Genomic DNA, 18,266 nt, shown 5'->3' with positions numbered 1-18,266 from the left:
CAGGCCCAGCCACCAGAAACCTAATTTGAGCAAAAAAAAATTGAATATGTTTTTAACCTGTGACTGGGAAGTTCACTGGTAGGGGTAATTTCTGGCAGATCCGGCTCCAGTGTTATCAGGAATCTGATGGTCCCCACCAGAATTATTCTGCTTTATTCTACATTGGTTTAATTTTCGGTTTTATTTTCTCCCATCTGAGGTGGCAAAGTGGCCTTTGTATGCTGTGGTCTTACACCCTGCAAGTTTACTAATGTCAGTACTCAGCAGCCCAGATAAAATCTCAGGGCTGGCTCTCATTGTCTCACTTTGGATCCCCTTTCAATTTCTGGCCAATCACAAAGACTAGGAAGAGGCAGTACTCTCATAGGCTAGCCTGAGTCAGAAGCCCATCTTTGAAGCTAGGACGTGGAGTCAACCCTGCCTGAGTGGATCTCACAGAAGAGTAGGGGGCAGGTGGCTCTTTAGGGGGAAACTGGGATGCTCTTACCAGAAAGGGAGCAGATACTAAACAGTGACACACAGCAGGTGTCCTTCACAGGGATACCTATGAGGCCTTGATACATGGTTGATAGGAGAATCACATGAGACAATGTCATGACTATGACTTTGAAGTGTCAGGGCCTTCCCTTGTATGAAGCGGTTGTATTCGTTGTCCATCCCCAGAGTCAAGCAGGCCTGTCTGCACCAGCCCTTTGAGGATGAGGATCTCAAGTCCTATCACCTTCCCTGCCCATGGAGCCACTGAATGCCACTTTCTTGCCTCTCCATCCCTAGCTCCTTCCTTTTGCATTCATCTGCTTCTGTTTCCAACAAAAGGACTGAGGAAGAGTTTATTGAAAAATGCCCAATCTTACCCCTGTTAAAATGGCTTTTATCCAAAAGACAGCAATGCTGGTGAGGATGTGGAGAAAGGGGAGCCCTCGTACACTGTTGATTAGCACAGTCAACTATGGAGAACAGTATGGAGGTTCCTCGAAAGACTAAACGTAGAATTGTCACATGATCCAGCAGTCCCACTGCCAGATATATACCCCAAAGAAAGGAAATCAGTATGTCGAAGAGATATCTACACTTCCATGTTTATTGCAGTGCCATTCACAAGAGCCAAGATATGGAATCAGCCCAAGTGTCCATCAACAGATGAATGACTAAAGAAAATATGGTACATGTATACCATGGAACAGTATTCAACCATCAAAAAAATGAAATTCCGCCATTTGCAACAACATGGATGGAATTGGAGAACATTATATTAAGTGAGATAAACCAGGCATGGAAAGACAAATATCTCATGCTCTCATTCATATGTCGGAGCTAAAAGAACAAAACAAAACAAAACAAAACAGCTGAACTGATGGAGAAAGAGAGTAGAATGATGGTTACCAGAGGCTGGGAAGTTGCGGGGGTGATAAAGAGAGGATCGTTAATGGGTACAAAAATACAGTTAGAATAAATGAGGTCTTGGAGCACAACAGGGTAACTATAGTTAACAATAATTTGTTATGTATTTCAAAATAACTAAGAGTGGAATTGGAATGTTCCTAACACAAGGAAATGATAAAGACTTGAGGTGTTGGATAGATATCCTAAATACCCTGATTCAGTCATTATACCTTGTATGCATGTATCAAAATATCACATGTAGGCCAGATGTGGTGGCTCATGCCTGTAATCCCAGCACTTTGGGAGACAAAGGTGGGAGGATTGCTTGAGGCCAGGAGTTCAAGACGAGCCTGAGCAGCAAAGTGAGGGAGACCCTGTCTCTAAAAAAAAATTTTAAAAATTAGCCAGGTGTGATGGCACATGCCTGTAATCCCAGTTGCTTGGGAGGCTGAGTGGGGAGGATTGCTTGAGCCCAGGAGTTCAAGGCTACAGTGAACTATGATCATGCCACTGCACTCCAGCCTGGGTGACAGAGTGAGACCTAGTCTTTAAAAAAAAAAAATTCAGATATACCCCATGAATAGGTGCAACTATTATGTATCCATAATAAAAAATAAAAAACAAAAACAAGAAAAATGCCCAACTATTTTGTTTTTAAGGTCGTCTATTGTTAAACTAAATGTATGTAGAGATATTTAATCTAAATGTATGTAGAATCACTTAGTCCTGAGTGTAACTTTAAACGTTGGTCTTTGGCCTAGGGAAGAGGAGAGTAATGCAAAGGGCGGCGTATGGAAGATGAAAGTCCCCAAGGACAGCACGGTAGGTTCCTTCTGATCCTCTTCTAGAACCGACAAGGCTTGGGGTTGTTGACTGCCTGTCATCAACATGTTGTGCTTTGCAGACAGCCTGTTTACCTGGCAGTCCCCAAACAGGCTAGGGGTGAGAAATTCTGTTCTGACCTTGATTTTCTGCCTTACACTGTCACCTTGAAAGTGTATAATTGTGCTTCTCCATAGACATGGTGTAATATGTGACTGTATGATGCAGTCTGCAGGAGTAAATGCCTGTGAACTTCACAGAAAAGCTGGGTGAATGTCTTTATGGTAGTCATTCCTTTGACAGCCATGACTAACATGTGGCATATGGTTTTACAAAGTCGGAAGTAGGATCTTTGTTTCCAAAGGCTCATCCCTCCTCTACAGGGGGAACAAAAGCAGTTCTGAGAATGTCCATGGCACAGAGAATAGGGAGGCTTGGCATTTCACCATCCTTTGGGGTTTCGTGAGAGAGTATGCTCCATCCCCCTCTGGGGCTGATGAGAACCTGGATGATGTGACGACCTAGTGGGATGCTGGTTTGCAGTGATCAAGTCTCAGAAACCCAGATTTCCCAGAGCGAGCTCTAATTAATCATATTGACTGGAAATGAACGTGAACATTAAAATCGGTTATCTTAAGCCCTGGGAAACCAAAAACTTCTTTGAAAATGGACAAAAGGGGAAATGCTACCCAGTTTCACCTTTTCATGATTTCTTTCATGTGGATAAGCTCAAAGAACTGAAATGTCTCCAGGGACCCATATGCTTGAGCTGGAGTCATTTTCCTATAAGCACATACCCAAAGATATGACCAGATTTATTTGTCAAAGGTGCAAACTATTCGTCAAGATGTGAAGCTCCAGCGTTTTCCTGTTATTTGGTGTACATAATGAAAACTATCAGGGGAGCAGAGAATATAAGAGAATGAGGGAATATAAGGTGTTTTTAAAATTTCATTATGAACACTTTTTGCCTTTCCGTGTTATTTACTCGCACTAGACTTTGAACTCTAGTAGAAGTAATCATGATGTCAACATTCCTTGAAAAGCAGCTGAAAGGCAGTTTTGTCCTCTCCTTGTTAGCTCACTTGGCTGCGTTGGGTTACAAATAATAACTCTTTCATATCCGTGCAAATGCCTTCATCCCAGGCAGTTTAGCCTACTTTTCGTCATCAGCCAGTGGGAGTCTTGTGGGCCAACCTTGTCTGAATTCAAAGCAGAAGGGTGAAGTCTCCCTTCCCCTAATGGCATCTCCCAGCTCTCAACTTCATCACTAACAGCTTGAAGGACTGTAGCTGGACAGAGAAAATGGAAGCAATGATTCTTAGGTGGGAGACTCATAGACCAGAAGGGACTGGCTAGGAAAGACAAAAGAAAAGGATGAAAGGTCACTTCTCAGTTCCCTGGCTAACTGCCATGGCCTTGGTTAAAGATTCAGCGAGACTGCTTTAAGCTTGTGAGGACATAATAATAAACACTATTATTATAGTTAATATGCATTGAGCACTTGGAATATAGCAAACACACAGCTGTTTATGGCATGGATCTTAAATGTTAAGCCCTTTTATTGCAGTCATTGTACTAAGCCCTCTGAGCACGTTTGTTGACTAATTTCATACCCACAACAGCCCTGGAAGGTCAGACCTATTATTATTTCCTTGTTCACCTAAAGAAACTGATGATCAGAGAGGTTGTTAACCCACCTGGTTTGCAGATAGCAAGCAGCCTCTCAGGATTCAAACCTAGTTTGGGGGCAATTTGGAGCCTGTGAATCACAGGAAGGAGGATAAATAGGACCAAGAACTTTTCAAAGGAAGTAATGTGAGTGGAAATAATCTGGCTGTCTATTGGATGCCACTAGTAGATTATGAGGAGAAAGAAACTCCAGTGTTTCTCATTGGTAGGAGGCAGACCACAGCAGGCACTGAATCTTCCAGGGAAATTACATACATTCTTACATAAAGTTCTATCGCCTGCCATAAACAGTCTGCCTCAAGTGAATGGAATTTCCCAAGACTCTAGTATTAAATAAACAAGAAATGTCCTTAAGTGTTCTTTACTTGTGTAACCTTTGAAGTACCTTATAAGTAGTAAGAAAAACAGAGAAAGGATTTTGAAGAGAAAGATTTTACTAATAGCATCCACATATAATTAGCTTCTGTGTTTTGAATCAGTGAGAGGTAAAGAAATTGGAAATTTTTTAGTCGTTTGAATGCGTTTTGCCTAGAAGTTCTTCTGAATTTCACCAGGAGTTTCACTAGAGATTAGCTTTTACTAGACTTTGGCTCACTTGTATCTGTGTGAAGTTATTTGTAAACCACTGAAAAATATGCCACGGTGATAAATGTTTGCACCTAGGCTTTGGAGGTGTCTGTGGACTCCAAATATGGGCACAGAAAGTACATGTGAAGTTGAAGAAAACATAATTTGTTTAGCTCCTGAGGATAATGTTCTAAAAATATGTGTATTTTGTTTTGTTTTTTATTATTTTCCCATATCAGTCCACAGTTTGGAAAGAGTTGCTGTTAGCAACCATCGGGGAACAGTTCACAGACTGTGCTGCAGCAGGTAAAGCAGCCCACGGCTCTGGCCGGCCCTGCCTCTTGTGTTCCTGGCTTGTGCTTGTTTCTTGCAGCAGTTTGTTATCACGTGTTTGACTTTTTACATGTTTTGAAGTTGTTTATTTTGGAACTACAAAGTTACTCAGTTTTTTTTCATGTGATTTTGGTGTTTAGTGTTAGATATGTGTGTCTATGTCCATACGTGTATTTACGTATGTGCATATTATATTTATATATGTATGTATATATTCATGTATGTGTTTCCCTCTTAGCTTAACTTAATAGTATCTGTAATCATCTGTCCAAAATAAATAGGCAGAAAAGAAAAATCTGACATTAACTGGGCCCTTAATGCAGTTGGTAGTAGGTTCCCTTTATCTCTTCCAGTTTTTCCAGAAGGGGAAAGTGCTTTTGGTGTCTAGTGAAGTTTGTAGGTGGGCAGGCACAATCCTCTCTGTCCCTCTCAACCCCTAGCCCCTTCCTCTTGTTCTCTCTGTCCCCTGCTCAAAGAGGACTAGAGTAGTAGGTGGGGACATGCTCACTGTTATGTCCCGGGATCACACGGTGGAGGATAAGACAGAAGTTCTTCAGGGCTTTTCTTTGGAGACCATTTTCAAATACTCAGGGTATTTCTGAGAGCAAAACAAAAAGCTTTTGTTTTGCTTTGTGTTTATCATGAACCCACTCAGAGAGCAGAATTTAATTGCTTGTTTAAAGTTTTGTTTTCTTTTGGGGGTAGTTCCTTCTGAATGCTCCTGAAGTAACATTTAGAATACTATTTTTCCTACCCAGCTTTCAGTTAAGATTTTCTTTTTAGCTAATGACAATGATGAGTTGTCGCTCCGATGTCTTAGATGGGGCCGTGTTTGAGAGCCCTGTAGGCCTTGCCAGTCCCGGGGCATGTTTCGGATTCATCTCATGAGCAGTTCCTATCATTCCACTTTTGTTTTGCTTACTTCTTACACCACTTTTTATTCACGTAAGACAAAACCTGCGCTGGGCATGGTGGCCCATGACTGTAATCCCAGCACTTTGGGAGGCCAAGATGGAAGGATCACTCGAGGCCAGAAGTTCGAAACCACCCTATGTAACATAGAGAGACCCTTTCTACAAAAAATGCAAAAATTAGCTGGGCATAGTGGCATACACCCATAGCCCCAGCATCTTTGGAGGCTGCAGTGGGAGGATCACTTGAGCCCAGGAGGTAGAGGCTGCAATGAGCTGTGATCACTACTGCACTGCAGCCTGGGTAACAGAGTGAGACCCTCTTTCAAAAAAAGAAAAAACAGAGACCCCGGTTAAGATAAAATTGTCTGTAAGTACAGATTCCTTCTGTTTTAATAGGGAGTATTTAGCAACTTGATAATATACAGCCAAAAATGTATCCTGTGTATAATTATAAACACATAAATCCCTGGGAGAGGAAGTTTTCTGCATGAATTATTCCTGTTTCCAGAACCAGGGAAAAATAGTCTAAGTAGTAATAGCCAGGATTGAATAAAGAAGACCAATTGTTTTGTGGTTGACTTGAGACATGAGAGCACCATTAGCTATTAACCATTAGCTCTTCCATTAACCAGCTATGCCACTTTTAGCAAGTCAACTAATCTCTCTGGGCCTCACTCCCCTCATCTTTAAGCAGTGGCTCCTCCCAGCTCTAATGTCTTATGCTGCCAGTACCCTAAAATAATCAAGGTTTTGCTGGTTGATTCTACTTATGAATATTACATGTTTGCTGATGGATCTGCCTTTGGATAAGAGTTGCAGCCTTTTTTTACCAAACCATTTGTGAAAGTGCTGTGCTAGTAACTATGCCTGGTTACCAAGAGCAAAACCAAACTGAAATATTGACAGTTCGGCATCCGTCCGTTACGTCACACTTTGACCAATAGGGTAGAAATTGGCAACACCAAAAGACAGGAAACATGAACATTTCCTCAAAAGGGTGACCTTGTGACTTCATGGCCACTCTTGAAACTGGTAAACTGCAAAGCTCCCCTTTGTAGTTGATGATTTTTATTTTCATATAAAATATAACATTGAGCTCTGGCAAGACTATTTTTAAAGTGTAAATTAAAAAGTAAAGAATCTGTATCTAAGAATATTTTCTTGATGGAATAATAAGTTTCTGTGAATGGCCATGATAAGGTACTATGTTTTTTGACTCTTTTGTTTAAATGTGGCATATATTCAGAAGAGTGCACACGTCATATGTGTACAGTTTGATAAATATTCACAAAGTAAGCATATAACTGTAACTAGCATCCAGATACATAAGCAGGATATTACCAGCCCTCCAGGATCCCTCTCTGCTGTCTTTCCTTCCTTCAAAGGTAACCTGCAGTCTAACTTCTAACATCATAGGCCAATTTTCGCTGGTTTTGAGTATTTATATAAATGGACTCATTTAGTGTCAAGTCATACACATTTAGCCAGGATCAAATTCATTTTACAAAAGAAAAGAAAGAAGAGGGGGAGAAAGAGAAGGGAAGAATGGAGAAAAGAAAGGAATTACTTTACTGCCAATTATTTCTTTTAGTAAATTGGATATGTTTTTATTTAAATTATATCCTAATACTAAAACGTTTTAACTTCCAGAAGACAACTGGAAAAACTGATGGCATGAATATTTAGATTTACAGAGGCCAGCAAATTAGGTAAAGCATACTAACTAAAGCAAAGTTTTCTTATATTGATAATGCTTATCTCTCACCTATTACATATTGATGCTGTTTATGAAAGTGCAGAGAGCTGACCGTATTGCATTACTGTGTCATGAACAAGGAAAACCAAGAATCAAAAGTTTGTATTCTTTTCATTTTGCTGCAAATTTGTGTAAACAAAGTGGCTGCAAGGGAGGATAAAACAGTATAACCCCCTACTATCCATCCGCTGTTCTCAACTGTGTACAAGACAGCCCTAATCTGGAATTTTGTTTTTTTGAAAAAGTCCACCTTAATCAATGTAGATAAATGCCTTAATGTTCATTCATTGAAGGACAATCCTGTAATAGCAGAGCTGTACTCAGAAGATTTACTCTCACTCTATACACAGGGCTAACAGATGGTCATTGGCTCACTAGCCCACAGTATATAATGCCCAAAACCAGAAAAGGGATTTCTAGAGGGAGGCATCAGGAAGCAGGAAGAATTCGTAGGAAAGAAGCAGACAGGCAAACCGCAGAAAGCAGATGAGCAGCAGAGAATGCACAATCTGGGTCCAGTTAGTGTTGGGGCAGATAGCACTGACCACTCCAAGGTGCCTGAAAGCTTGGCAGGAAGTCAGGAGAAATTCTTGTTCTCCTTACCAAAGACAGCAAGGCATCAAGGAAAAGTTCATTTCAGTTCACTTGGCTTTCAGAGGGCAAGGAATTATGCAACCCATTTTAGAAAAAGTCTCATCAAAACAGAGTAAGAAATAGTCACAAAGCTTTCCTAAAGTTAAAAAGGGTAAATTACTTATCTGGAAAATGCATTCGGCTGGAACACTTTATCTGAGTCCCTGGATAAATGTGATGTGACTGCTACACCTTTTGTGCACTGACTTGCTTTCCTCCAGTGATTCCCCGTAGAAACAATTATTTCTTACAAGTTGTCTTGTGCCACCTTTTTTCCATCTTATCCTTAATTTTCAGATAAAAAGACTAAGTTCTTAGAAACAGTCAGACTGACTTGAAAGTATCACTCATTTTTTTTTTTTTTTCCTGTCTTCCCCTCAGATGATGAAGTAATAGGAGTTAGTGTCAGTGTTCGGGACCGAGAAGACGTCGTCCAAGTCTGGAATGTAAATGCCTCTTTAGTGGGTGAAGCGACTGTTTTAGAAAAGATCTATGAACTTCTGCCCCACATAACTTTTAAAGCAGTATTTTATAAACGTAAGTGCCTCATTTCCAGTTATTACTTTGTAGCTTACTCTATCATACTTTTAAAGATAAAAACTGTTTTGCAAATGCGATGAAGGCAGACTCACTTGAAATTTGATAATTCAGAAAATAATTCAACAAAATACATTTAAGTGTTTTAAAAAAACACCAAACATAGTCTCAGAAATTAAAATGATATTTTATTTTTGCCTAACTGTGTGGATCAGAAAAGGAAATAACAAATACCGTGTTTGTTATTTCAAAAATTTTTACCTGAACTCAAATTTGTAATTCTCAGAAAAAAATTTACATTCTATTGGAAACAACAGTAACAAAAATGTCATTATATGAACTGGCAGGTAGATATTCAATCATCCCTTCATAAATAGGAATTTATAATGTATAACATCTGTATTTGTGGAAGAAATGCATTCTGAGCACAGGCATGATTGAATGTTCTACTGAAATGCTAATACTTCCTCATTATGAATGACTGTGACACAGAACCGAGAGAGAATTCACGCCTAGTAGTGAAATGTTAACGGTATGAATAGGTGTGTGGACCCATTGTTTCCATCATGATTCATGTTCATTGCTTTTGTGTGCTCTTTTGAAAAAGTCTTCTTTTTCATAATGAAACATCTTAGTGCTATTAAACCAATGTTTGGTAGATCAAACTGCAGGTCACACATTTAACAAAGAGTTAGAGAAAAGGACGACAGCCCTACACATGTATGATAAATTTCCTATATCCAAAACTCTTCCTAGAGTCAATAACCCATTTTTTAACTACTGTATTTCATTGAATCTAAGATGCTCTTGAAGATAAAATGCTCCATTATTTTTAGTATTACTAAAAAAGAAAAATAAAAGGCTCCTAATTAAACTGTAACACATTATTGGTACCAGAAGTCTTCAAATATATGTGTGGTAGTTGTGAGGAGTGCATCTTAGAATTGCTGAAATACAGTTCATTAGTGCTTCACTTTTTCCAACTCTTTGCCAAAAAGGGTAAAAAAATCAAATTTTGTTTTGTGAGTATCCTAGTATAACTGGGGATATTAACACTAAGGCCTCCCTGTAAGGAATCATATAATTACAGGCCAAATGACTTAGATGTTAAGCAGTGGGACTGATCTGGCACTACAGATATTCTGAATTTTAAATGGAAGTTTAAAAGAGACAGAAAAATGTCACTGCAGAAGTTGCTTATTGGCTGTGCAGTGTAGAAGTTGCAAATTTGCCGATGCTATTTTTATTCTTTAAGGATACTTTAATTGTATTTTCACCCCAGATATTAATTGAAAGGTCATCAAGAGTTTTTTCTTTTTTTTTATTTCACAAGACCAGCAGAAACTCTGTAGATGGAAGTGTATTTCATTGGCATTTACGTATGGGGCTAAAACATTTTTTCCCATGAACCAGCTCCACACTTGACTCTAAAGAGGAGAACACCAATTTGGGGTCATTAAGTCAGGCACTTTGGATTTTTGTCCAGCTTCACCAGTGTGACCTTGAGCAAGTCACAACTTCTCATTCTTTTACTTTCTCATCTGAGTATCGAGGAGGTTGGTCTTAGATGATCTCCAAGGTTCCTTCTACTTCAAAGTTCTATGATTTAAGTTTCCAGGTAACACATTGGTTAGCAGCAGGCTCAACACAGATAATAAGATACCTGTTTTATCAGATAATAAGGCCACAGAGTGGTCAGGTCACTTTTTAGGGCCATGGCAATAATCAAGTAAGATTGACAAAGGGCAGGATGATTCACTGGTTAGCTGTTGTGATGGCTCTGGGAAAGAAAAAAGCCAAACAAGGGGAAAGAAAACTGCGACTTGGCCAGTTAAATCGAATAGATACCTAAAGGTAGAGGCCATTGCAAAGTGTGTGATACACGACTGAGGAAGGGTCTCAGCAGAAATCCATATTTTAAGGTCATAAATTAACATTTAAAAACTCAAAGATCGTTCAAATAAAAGTGTGAATTTGAAAAAACAAGCAGTTTTCTTTATTGTAAACAAAGCAGGCAGTCCTTTACTCAGCAGGGTATATACCACTTGCTGCAGAAGTGATTTGGAAAAATGAGGTTTGGGCTGAAATCTTTTTCACAGCAGGGTGAGCTAAGTTAGAAATGGCCAATTTATGCGTTTACTCTGGTTTAGTTAATAGGATCCTAGTGTAAGTATTCCCAAGTTTACAGAAGCCAGGTGACTGTAAATTTTCCATGTAGAAAGAACCCAAGCATATTCAGTCATGGCCTCTAGTGGGTAGATGGGCATTGGGCCATTGATAACTTACATTTGATATGGATACACATTATTTGACTGAGAAATTCACAATGCACAGACTCCACTCCCTGACTAGCCCCACCCTGGCCAATTCTGCTAAGTTCTTCAGAGCAGCTGAGTGACAAAGGTCTTTTCTGCTGTGAGAATTGTTTAGAGCAGGAAGCTGGAGCCCAAATCTGCCCCCCGTCTTCCCCTCCCCTCTCCTGTTTCTGTATAGGTGTAGCTGAGAATGCTTTTTACATTCTTCAGTGGTTGGGAAAAATCAAAAGAAAAAGTATATTTTGTGACACATGAAAATTATATGAATACAAATTTTAGTGTCCATAAATAAAGTTTTATCAGCATAGAGCAATACCCATTTGTTTCCGTGTTACCTATAGCTGCTTTAGTGCTACAGTGGCAGAGTTAATAATTGAGACAGAGGTCAGACCTGGTGGCTCACGCCTGTAATCGCAGCACTTTGGGAGGCCAAGGCAGGCAGATCATCTGAGGTCAGGAGTTCAAGACCAGGCTGGCCAACATGGCGAAACCCCATCTCTACTAAAAATATAAAAAGTTAGCCGGGCGTGGTGGTACGCGCCTGTAATCCCAGCTACTTAGGAGGCTGAGGCAGGAGAATTGCTTGAACCCAGGAGGTGAAGGTTGCAGTGAACCAAGATCACACCATTGCACTCTACCCTGGGTGACAAGAGAGAAACTCCATCTCAAAAACAACAACAATAAATAATAATAATTGGGACAGAGACTATATGGCCCATAAAGACAAACATTTATTCTCTTCCTTTTCCTGAAAAAGTTTGCCAACTCCAGGCTTAGAGCAATTCTGTAATCCCTTTCTACCCAAAGTAACCTAAGGCTGACAGAACTCCTGTTCACTAGGCACTCCCAGTTCTGAATGTTCTGTTTTACTGTCTCCTTAACCCATCAACATTGTAGTATGCAACTATGACCACCCCAGACTGCCCTTCACACCTGGAAGTAACACGGATCTTTGGATAGCCTGTATATCTGGATTTATTGTTTGGAAACCAGGTCACTATAGTTCTATAGTACCTCTGTTTGACCCTGAAGTATAGTATAATTTCTTTGCAGATCAAACCATGTTTTCTTTGGTGTCTTCCTTAAATATCTTTCTTAAAAAGAAAACACACTCACACAATGTGAAATATTTGTAAAGTTAAAGCTGTGAGAAATGTTCTATTAAATTAGTTCAGATTTCAGGCTGCCCTTAGGAGTATGGCCAACCTGAGGTGACCTGGGAAGTATAAAGTGCGTCTCTCCCAAAGTTTTTTCCAAGTGCGGAGTAGGTTGGGGTGAATGTCCAAGATGATGTTGCAGGGAAAATAGACCCGTTCCACCCACCTCTTCAGCAATAGTCTGAAGAATTTAGTCCTTATGAAAAACACAGAGGCCAGGTACAGTGGTTCATGACTGTAATCCCAGCACTTTGGGCGGCTGAGGCGGGTGGATCACTTGAGCTCAGGAGTTCAAGACCTGCCTGGGCAACATGGCAAAACCCCGTCTCTGTCAAAAAGACAAAATTTAGCTGGGCATGGTGGCATACACCTGTAATCCCAGCTACTCAGGAGGCTGAGGTGGGAGGATTGCTTGAGCCCGGGAAGTCGAGGCTGCAGTGAGCCGAGTAGCGTGATGCTACTGTACTCCAGCCTGGGTGACAGAGCAGCAAGACCTTGTCTTAAAAAAAAAAAAAGAAAAGAAAAAGAAAAACAGAATTGGAAGGGGCTTAAAAGGTGAAATGGGGCAGCCCATCTGCCTCCCTGGAACCCCATTCACTGCTAGTGTGGGTAGCGTGTTGGGGATCAAAGCACCCAGAGTCCTGAATTACCCCACCTTTATCAGACCTTGCTTCCTGGTAATGGTTAGCCAGATCCAGGAGGTAGATTGTCACACTCGGTCTTTTGCCTTAGAGAAAATGTTATGTATTTCGTAGGTTTCCCTGTGCCATCTTCTACTTTAAACAACGTTAAGTGTTTGAAAGTATTTTTGGTAGCATAATTTTTTTCAATTCCTGAATTCCGACTGGGCCTGGTGGCTCACGCCTGTAATCCCAGTACTTTGGGAGGCCGAGGCAGGTGGTTCACTTGAGGTCAGGAGTTCGAGACCAGCCTGTCCAACATGGTGAGACCCCGTTTCTACAAAAAATACAAAAATTAGCTGGGCATGGTGGCATGCACCTGTATGCCAGCTACTCGGGAGGCTGAGGCAGGAGAATTGCTTGAACCCCGGGAGGCAGAGGAGGTTACAGTGAGCCGAGATTGCACCACTGCATTCCAGCCTGGGCTACAGAGCAGAACTCCATGTCAAAAAAAAAAAAAAAAAAAAAATTCTAGAGTTCCTAATTAAAATTAGTAATTTTGCGAACCAGATGATAGGGCTGAATATCTATTGGCAGGGGGAAACATGATTTGGAAAAATAAGACTTAACAATTTTGTGAAACTTCATTTCCCATGGAGAGTGCTGAGAGGTAGGGAGCAGGGGCACCTAGGTATAATTGCTGTCACCCTGGTGTGGTTCTTTGTTTTGTTTTATTTTTAGTTTATTGTTCAAGATAGGCTTATGAGTGGCTCTGTCTCGGGTTGTGTCAGGCACTCCCCCCCACCCCCCGCAATGCATTTTGTGGGGCACATTTTCCCCTGCGGCATTTGCTTGCAGCCCAACATACTCTCTTCATCGGCTTGTCGAGATGACTCATCCTCCCGGGCACAGCAAGAAGAAACAGGCTGCATGCCCATTGCTTGTTTATTCCTTGTTTTAATTTTCATTATTACGTTTCTCAGGAAATGCACGCCTTAGCTAACAGTTACTGGCAAAAAAATAAATAAATAAAAAATAAGGTGTTTGAGTTCTTGCCAACATTTGGGGAAGCTGAATGAGATGCCTAGAGGAGGGTTGGCCCATCCTTTGCTTAAAGTTTTCTTTCCTTTTTTTCTTTTTTGTTTTTTTTCTGTCCTTTAGCCCATGAAGAGCATCATGCTTTTGAAGGTGGACGTGGAAAACACTAATTGCACTCTGTAAAGAATTCTTTGTCCTTTGCTGATTGGTTTTGGAAACGGTCTTAACAGGAGGGAGAGTGAAGAGAAGACTTGCCGAAGCCGATGCTGGTCAATTTAGAGTGGGTTTCTGTCCTTGCAGATGGGCAATTAGGACTCAAAGTGGCAGGTGGGGTGGGGGGAGATTGTGTGGGTTTCTACCGTCACGTTACTTGCTTTTTTAAAAACAAAAAAACAACAAAAAAACCATTTTTTTTGGCTTTCTAAATTCTCTGTTCTTTTCACTCTGAATTTTTTTTTGTGCCCTTTAAAATTCCTTGTTCAGCCTAATTATTGTTTTCTACACTCCCCTTTCATTGAGGCACAAGAAATTGGTTTCCCTTTAAGTAGCTCTGCTGTACCTAGTTAATGAGAATATGCATAATCGTGACAATACTGCTTTTGAATACCACACTGTACAAGGAGGAATACTAGCTTGGAGAAACCTGTCTTCTGATTATGTGTTGTGACACATTCCTATGTGCTGTGAGCTGGGCATTGTTTTTTTCTGTCCCAGGGAAAAGAAAAACCATACTTAATCTGATTTTGCACTGACTACACTCAAATCTTTAATTTTCCTTTTTAAAACTTTTTTTTAGTGATAAAAGGAAAATAATAGTTGGATTGCCTAACATGAAAACTATAATCACAATTCAGTATCAGGATATAAATCAAGCTCTAAGTCTTTGGACCCTTCGTAGGAACATTTCTAACCCGAATTTTAATTTGGCCTTTTCAACCAAAGGCTTAGAGTGGTAGCAAGGGATTTCTCCCACTAGGAAACCTGATGTTTCTGATTTAAAGAGAAGGTGATATTTTAATTGTTTGGATTAAGCTCCTTGCAAAGTTCGGATGTGTTTACCCACTTAGGGCTTTCCCAGTGAACGCTAACACATTTTGTTAAATGATCCCTTTCCCTGCTCACGTTGTGTGTCATTTCTCATCATCAGTAGTCCTCCAGCCTGGGCAGCTGTCCCCACCCTTTTTCATGTAGGTGCAGGAAGTTACATCTCATTTCCAGGATGCATGTGAACATTTACAAAGTTGAACTTTGAGTGCATTCAGCTCATATTAGTTATTGGGATTGTTGATATATATTGTATTATGCTACCAAAGAAATATTGGTTTTATTAGAAGGAAATGGTCATCCTCTGGACCATGGAGACGTGCTCAGAATATGCCGATTTCCCTCTCCTGACTTTGCCAAGCCTTGGGCTGCTTTTGCCTGATAAAAGACAGGGCCATTCAAAGACACTTCCCCCAGTCGGCTTGTTTGTGGAGTCACAGGAGGTAGTGTCTGCTCACACATTTTTCAAAAGGGCCGTATACTCAGAACTTCACTGTACCTGGGATTTTTAATTCCTCTTGCAGTGTTGACCAGCAGAGAGACTCGAGGCTACTTTAAGCCTCCACTATGTGTTTGTAGATAAAAATCTCCATTCAAACATTTTAAAGGACTTTGAACATTATCTGTTTATAGAAGTCGTGCCCTTCACTTGGTTAGTAACCACCTCAGCCGTAATACTTATCATCATAGGTTTTTTAAAATGCTTTTTTTTTTCCCCTAAACTTGAGTTTCCTTAGTGATTTCAAAATGAAGTATGAGAATATCAGATCCCATTAGCAAAAGCCTGGGACTTGTTTCTCCAGACATTGTACTAACATTCAACTTGTTTTAAAATTGTGACTCAAGAATTTTAAAAAATTATTCTGGACATGAATTAAAACTCTTTTTTATAATATAAGTATTTTTCTGATAGATTAGAAAAAAGGATATAATTGACTTCACTATAATTGTCGTATATATTTCCATAAGTAAATGGATTTTGAAGTATTTTTATTTTTTGAACTTTATTTAAAGCATGTGTGATGACATGTTCAACTTTTGCATGTATGTAGCCTTTGAAGTAAAAATAAAATAAATAGGAATGTCAGGCTCACGTTAATATTTCTAGTTTCTGTTTATGATCATGGAACATGACTAGCACACAAAGTAGATTTTTGCCCCAGTGAACTTCTGCAACTGTTTCTGACCCTTTAGAAAATACCAACTGTGAGAAGGATTTAATTTGCCTAATGTTAAAAACCTATCATCTAAATTACTTTCAGAGAGGATTTTGTCAGATTTTGGTTTGGAAATTGTTTTAATTGAATATTTAGTCATAATAGACTTTATGAACTAAGCTGATTTAATCAGTTTAAAAACCTCTCATTACCTTCTTAGATTAAAGAAGCTAATACTCTTTTGAGATAGAAGGAAATATTTTGTGGGACATGTGACTTTTGTGTTAAGGCAGTTTACCCATCTTGGCCGATGTGGAGAAAGTGCAAACTTCAGTAGAATCCCGGTCTTTTCATCCAAGTGCTTGCAGGTGCAGCGTTGTACTCTGCAAGGAACCATACAGAAACCAAAGAGCTCGCTTTTTTGTCTTTGTAATTCCTTAGGGTCTGTGATATATGCCAGGAAATCTGATTGAAACTAATATGCTTTTTATTCTCCCATTATTCCCTAAATTGTTATATCACAGGCACTTGCCTACACTGGGAAAGTAAGAACAAATAATGCCCATTTAATGTAACTTGCCTGTTTTTTGACTGTCTTTTGTAAGCACTTGCTGAACTGCTGACTTAACTCAGTTTTAAGATTTCCTCTTTCCCCCCAGCTTTTCCACATTTCTTAAATGAGGGTACAATTTACTGCAAACATGTACATTTAATATAATATTGCTGTTAGATTCATGGTACACTTTATGAAGCAAAAACATGAAAAGGAAAACACAACTCTAATAAACTTTAAATTACAGATTGACTCTCTCTCACCCCTCTTCTTGAATTTAGCCCACGTCTACACCATGTACACAGGCACAGGACTTTATGGCTTAGAAACTTTAGATATAATTGGGTCCTATAGACATAACATGCAATCCACCAACTGAGCCTTGGCTGAACTTGTCCCCTGTTAAAGACGTAGGGCTAGCCAGCCATAGAGCTGGGCATTGAAGTCGGCAAAGTGTATCCTGGTGCAAGCACCCTTAAATGGAGAGTACTCAGGATCTGCCAGCCTTAACCTGCCCACTGGCCACCCTAATCAAGCACTAAATATCTGATCCAATCTGGCCACTGATGTGACTCCGTAATCAGACATCTTCTTTGTAAACAGCTCCTCCTCCTCTCCCTCTCCCTCTCAGAGACAGAAGTAGTGCTGGGGTTTGGAGTTTGAAAATAACCTTCCTATGACAGGAAGTGGGCTTTTGCTGTTAGTTGCCCAACTCTTAGAGGATCCCAACTTGTGTCTTTAGACAAAACTGACAGCCCTTGGAACGATCACATGGTGGCGCTGCCTTCCAGCCAACAGTTCTGGCTCAGCTGCAGAATTTACCCAGCTATGTTTGTGGAATTCTTTTACGATCCTACTGCATTTTGCTCCTATGCTTTTATAAAAATTTGACGAGAAAATGTAAAAATGATACTTGGCAATAAGACATTTAGCTTTCATGCACCTAATAAAAATGTGTCAAAGCTAGATCGCTCCAGATGTGCTTAAAATATCTCAAATCCTAGGCTCTCATTGGGCTTATAAGTGGTTGGGAAGAAAAAGAATAAAATAAACTTACATATAGGAGATATGGAAAATATTTCATCAAATATTATGCCCAAAGAGAGAAAATTAGGAGTTGATTTTTTTTTTTTTAGCTCTCTGAACATGGAAGTTCCCTTTAAAAATGTAATTCTACCCTTCACCTTCCCCACATTGTATGTTTCTGTAAGATTTTACTCATTACAAATGAAAGTAGAGGACTGCCTGTGAATTGTTTATTTCTGAAAAGAATATATTGAGATCAGTTAAAATTACTCAAGAGTTTGGTGACTCAGGATTGTAAAAAGCCTGGATCTCAACAGCTGGGAGGAGTCAGAGGGTGACGTGGAAAAAAAATAGGGACTGAGGGGCAATGAAAAGTCCCTTTGAACCTGTGGTCATGTATAGCAATTAGAGTGGGTTGCCCTTCTACTTCTCCCAAGAAGAAATCCCATATAGATTCCTTTCATGTCAGATTATACTGTTCTGATTTTATTTTCTATTATTTTTACATATACATCCAAATCTAATAATACTTATTCAGATTGACCCACTGAGACCAAAAGTCACTGTCTTGTGTTCTAGAAATTCTTTCATGTTGCTGACATGAATCCATTTTTAAAAGAAAACTCAGGGACTCTTAGAATTTTAGAGTGGAAGGGACCTTTGAGATCATCTACCAGTGCTTCTCACCCCTTAGCATTCAGCAAAATCACTCAGATACT

The 18,266-nt window shown here is 39.8% G+C and overlaps 1 protein-coding gene across 1 annotated transcript in view; it reads left to right on the top strand.

Annotated features, from left to right (window-relative positions):
- Positions 1–16,773, top strand: part of LOC105479579 (eukaryotic translation initiation factor 4E family member 3) — a 43,462-nt gene extending 26,689 nt beyond the window's left edge. The window contains exons 4-7 of the mRNA XM_011737595.2: positions 2,145–2,205; positions 4,704–4,770; positions 8,482–8,637; positions 13,891–16,773. Of these exons, the coding sequence (XP_011735897.1) occupies positions 2,145–2,205; positions 4,704–4,770; positions 8,482–8,637; positions 13,891–13,937 (331 nt within the window). The 3' untranslated portion in view covers positions 13,938–16,773. The remainder of the gene's footprint in view (positions 1–2,144; positions 2,206–4,703; positions 4,771–8,481; positions 8,638–13,890) is intronic.
- The last annotated feature ends 1,493 nt before the right edge of the window (positions 16,774–18,266 follow it).

Source organism: Macaca nemestrina, chromosome 2 (genome assembly GCF_043159975.1).
Source record: "Macaca nemestrina isolate mMacNem1 chromosome 2, mMacNem.hap1, whole genome shotgun sequence".
In the NCBI taxonomy this organism is placed as follows: Eukaryota; Metazoa; Chordata; class Mammalia; order Primates; family Cercopithecidae; genus Macaca; species Macaca nemestrina.
Note: the sequence above shows the minus strand (reverse complement) of the source record. Positions and strands in the feature narration are given on the sequence as shown.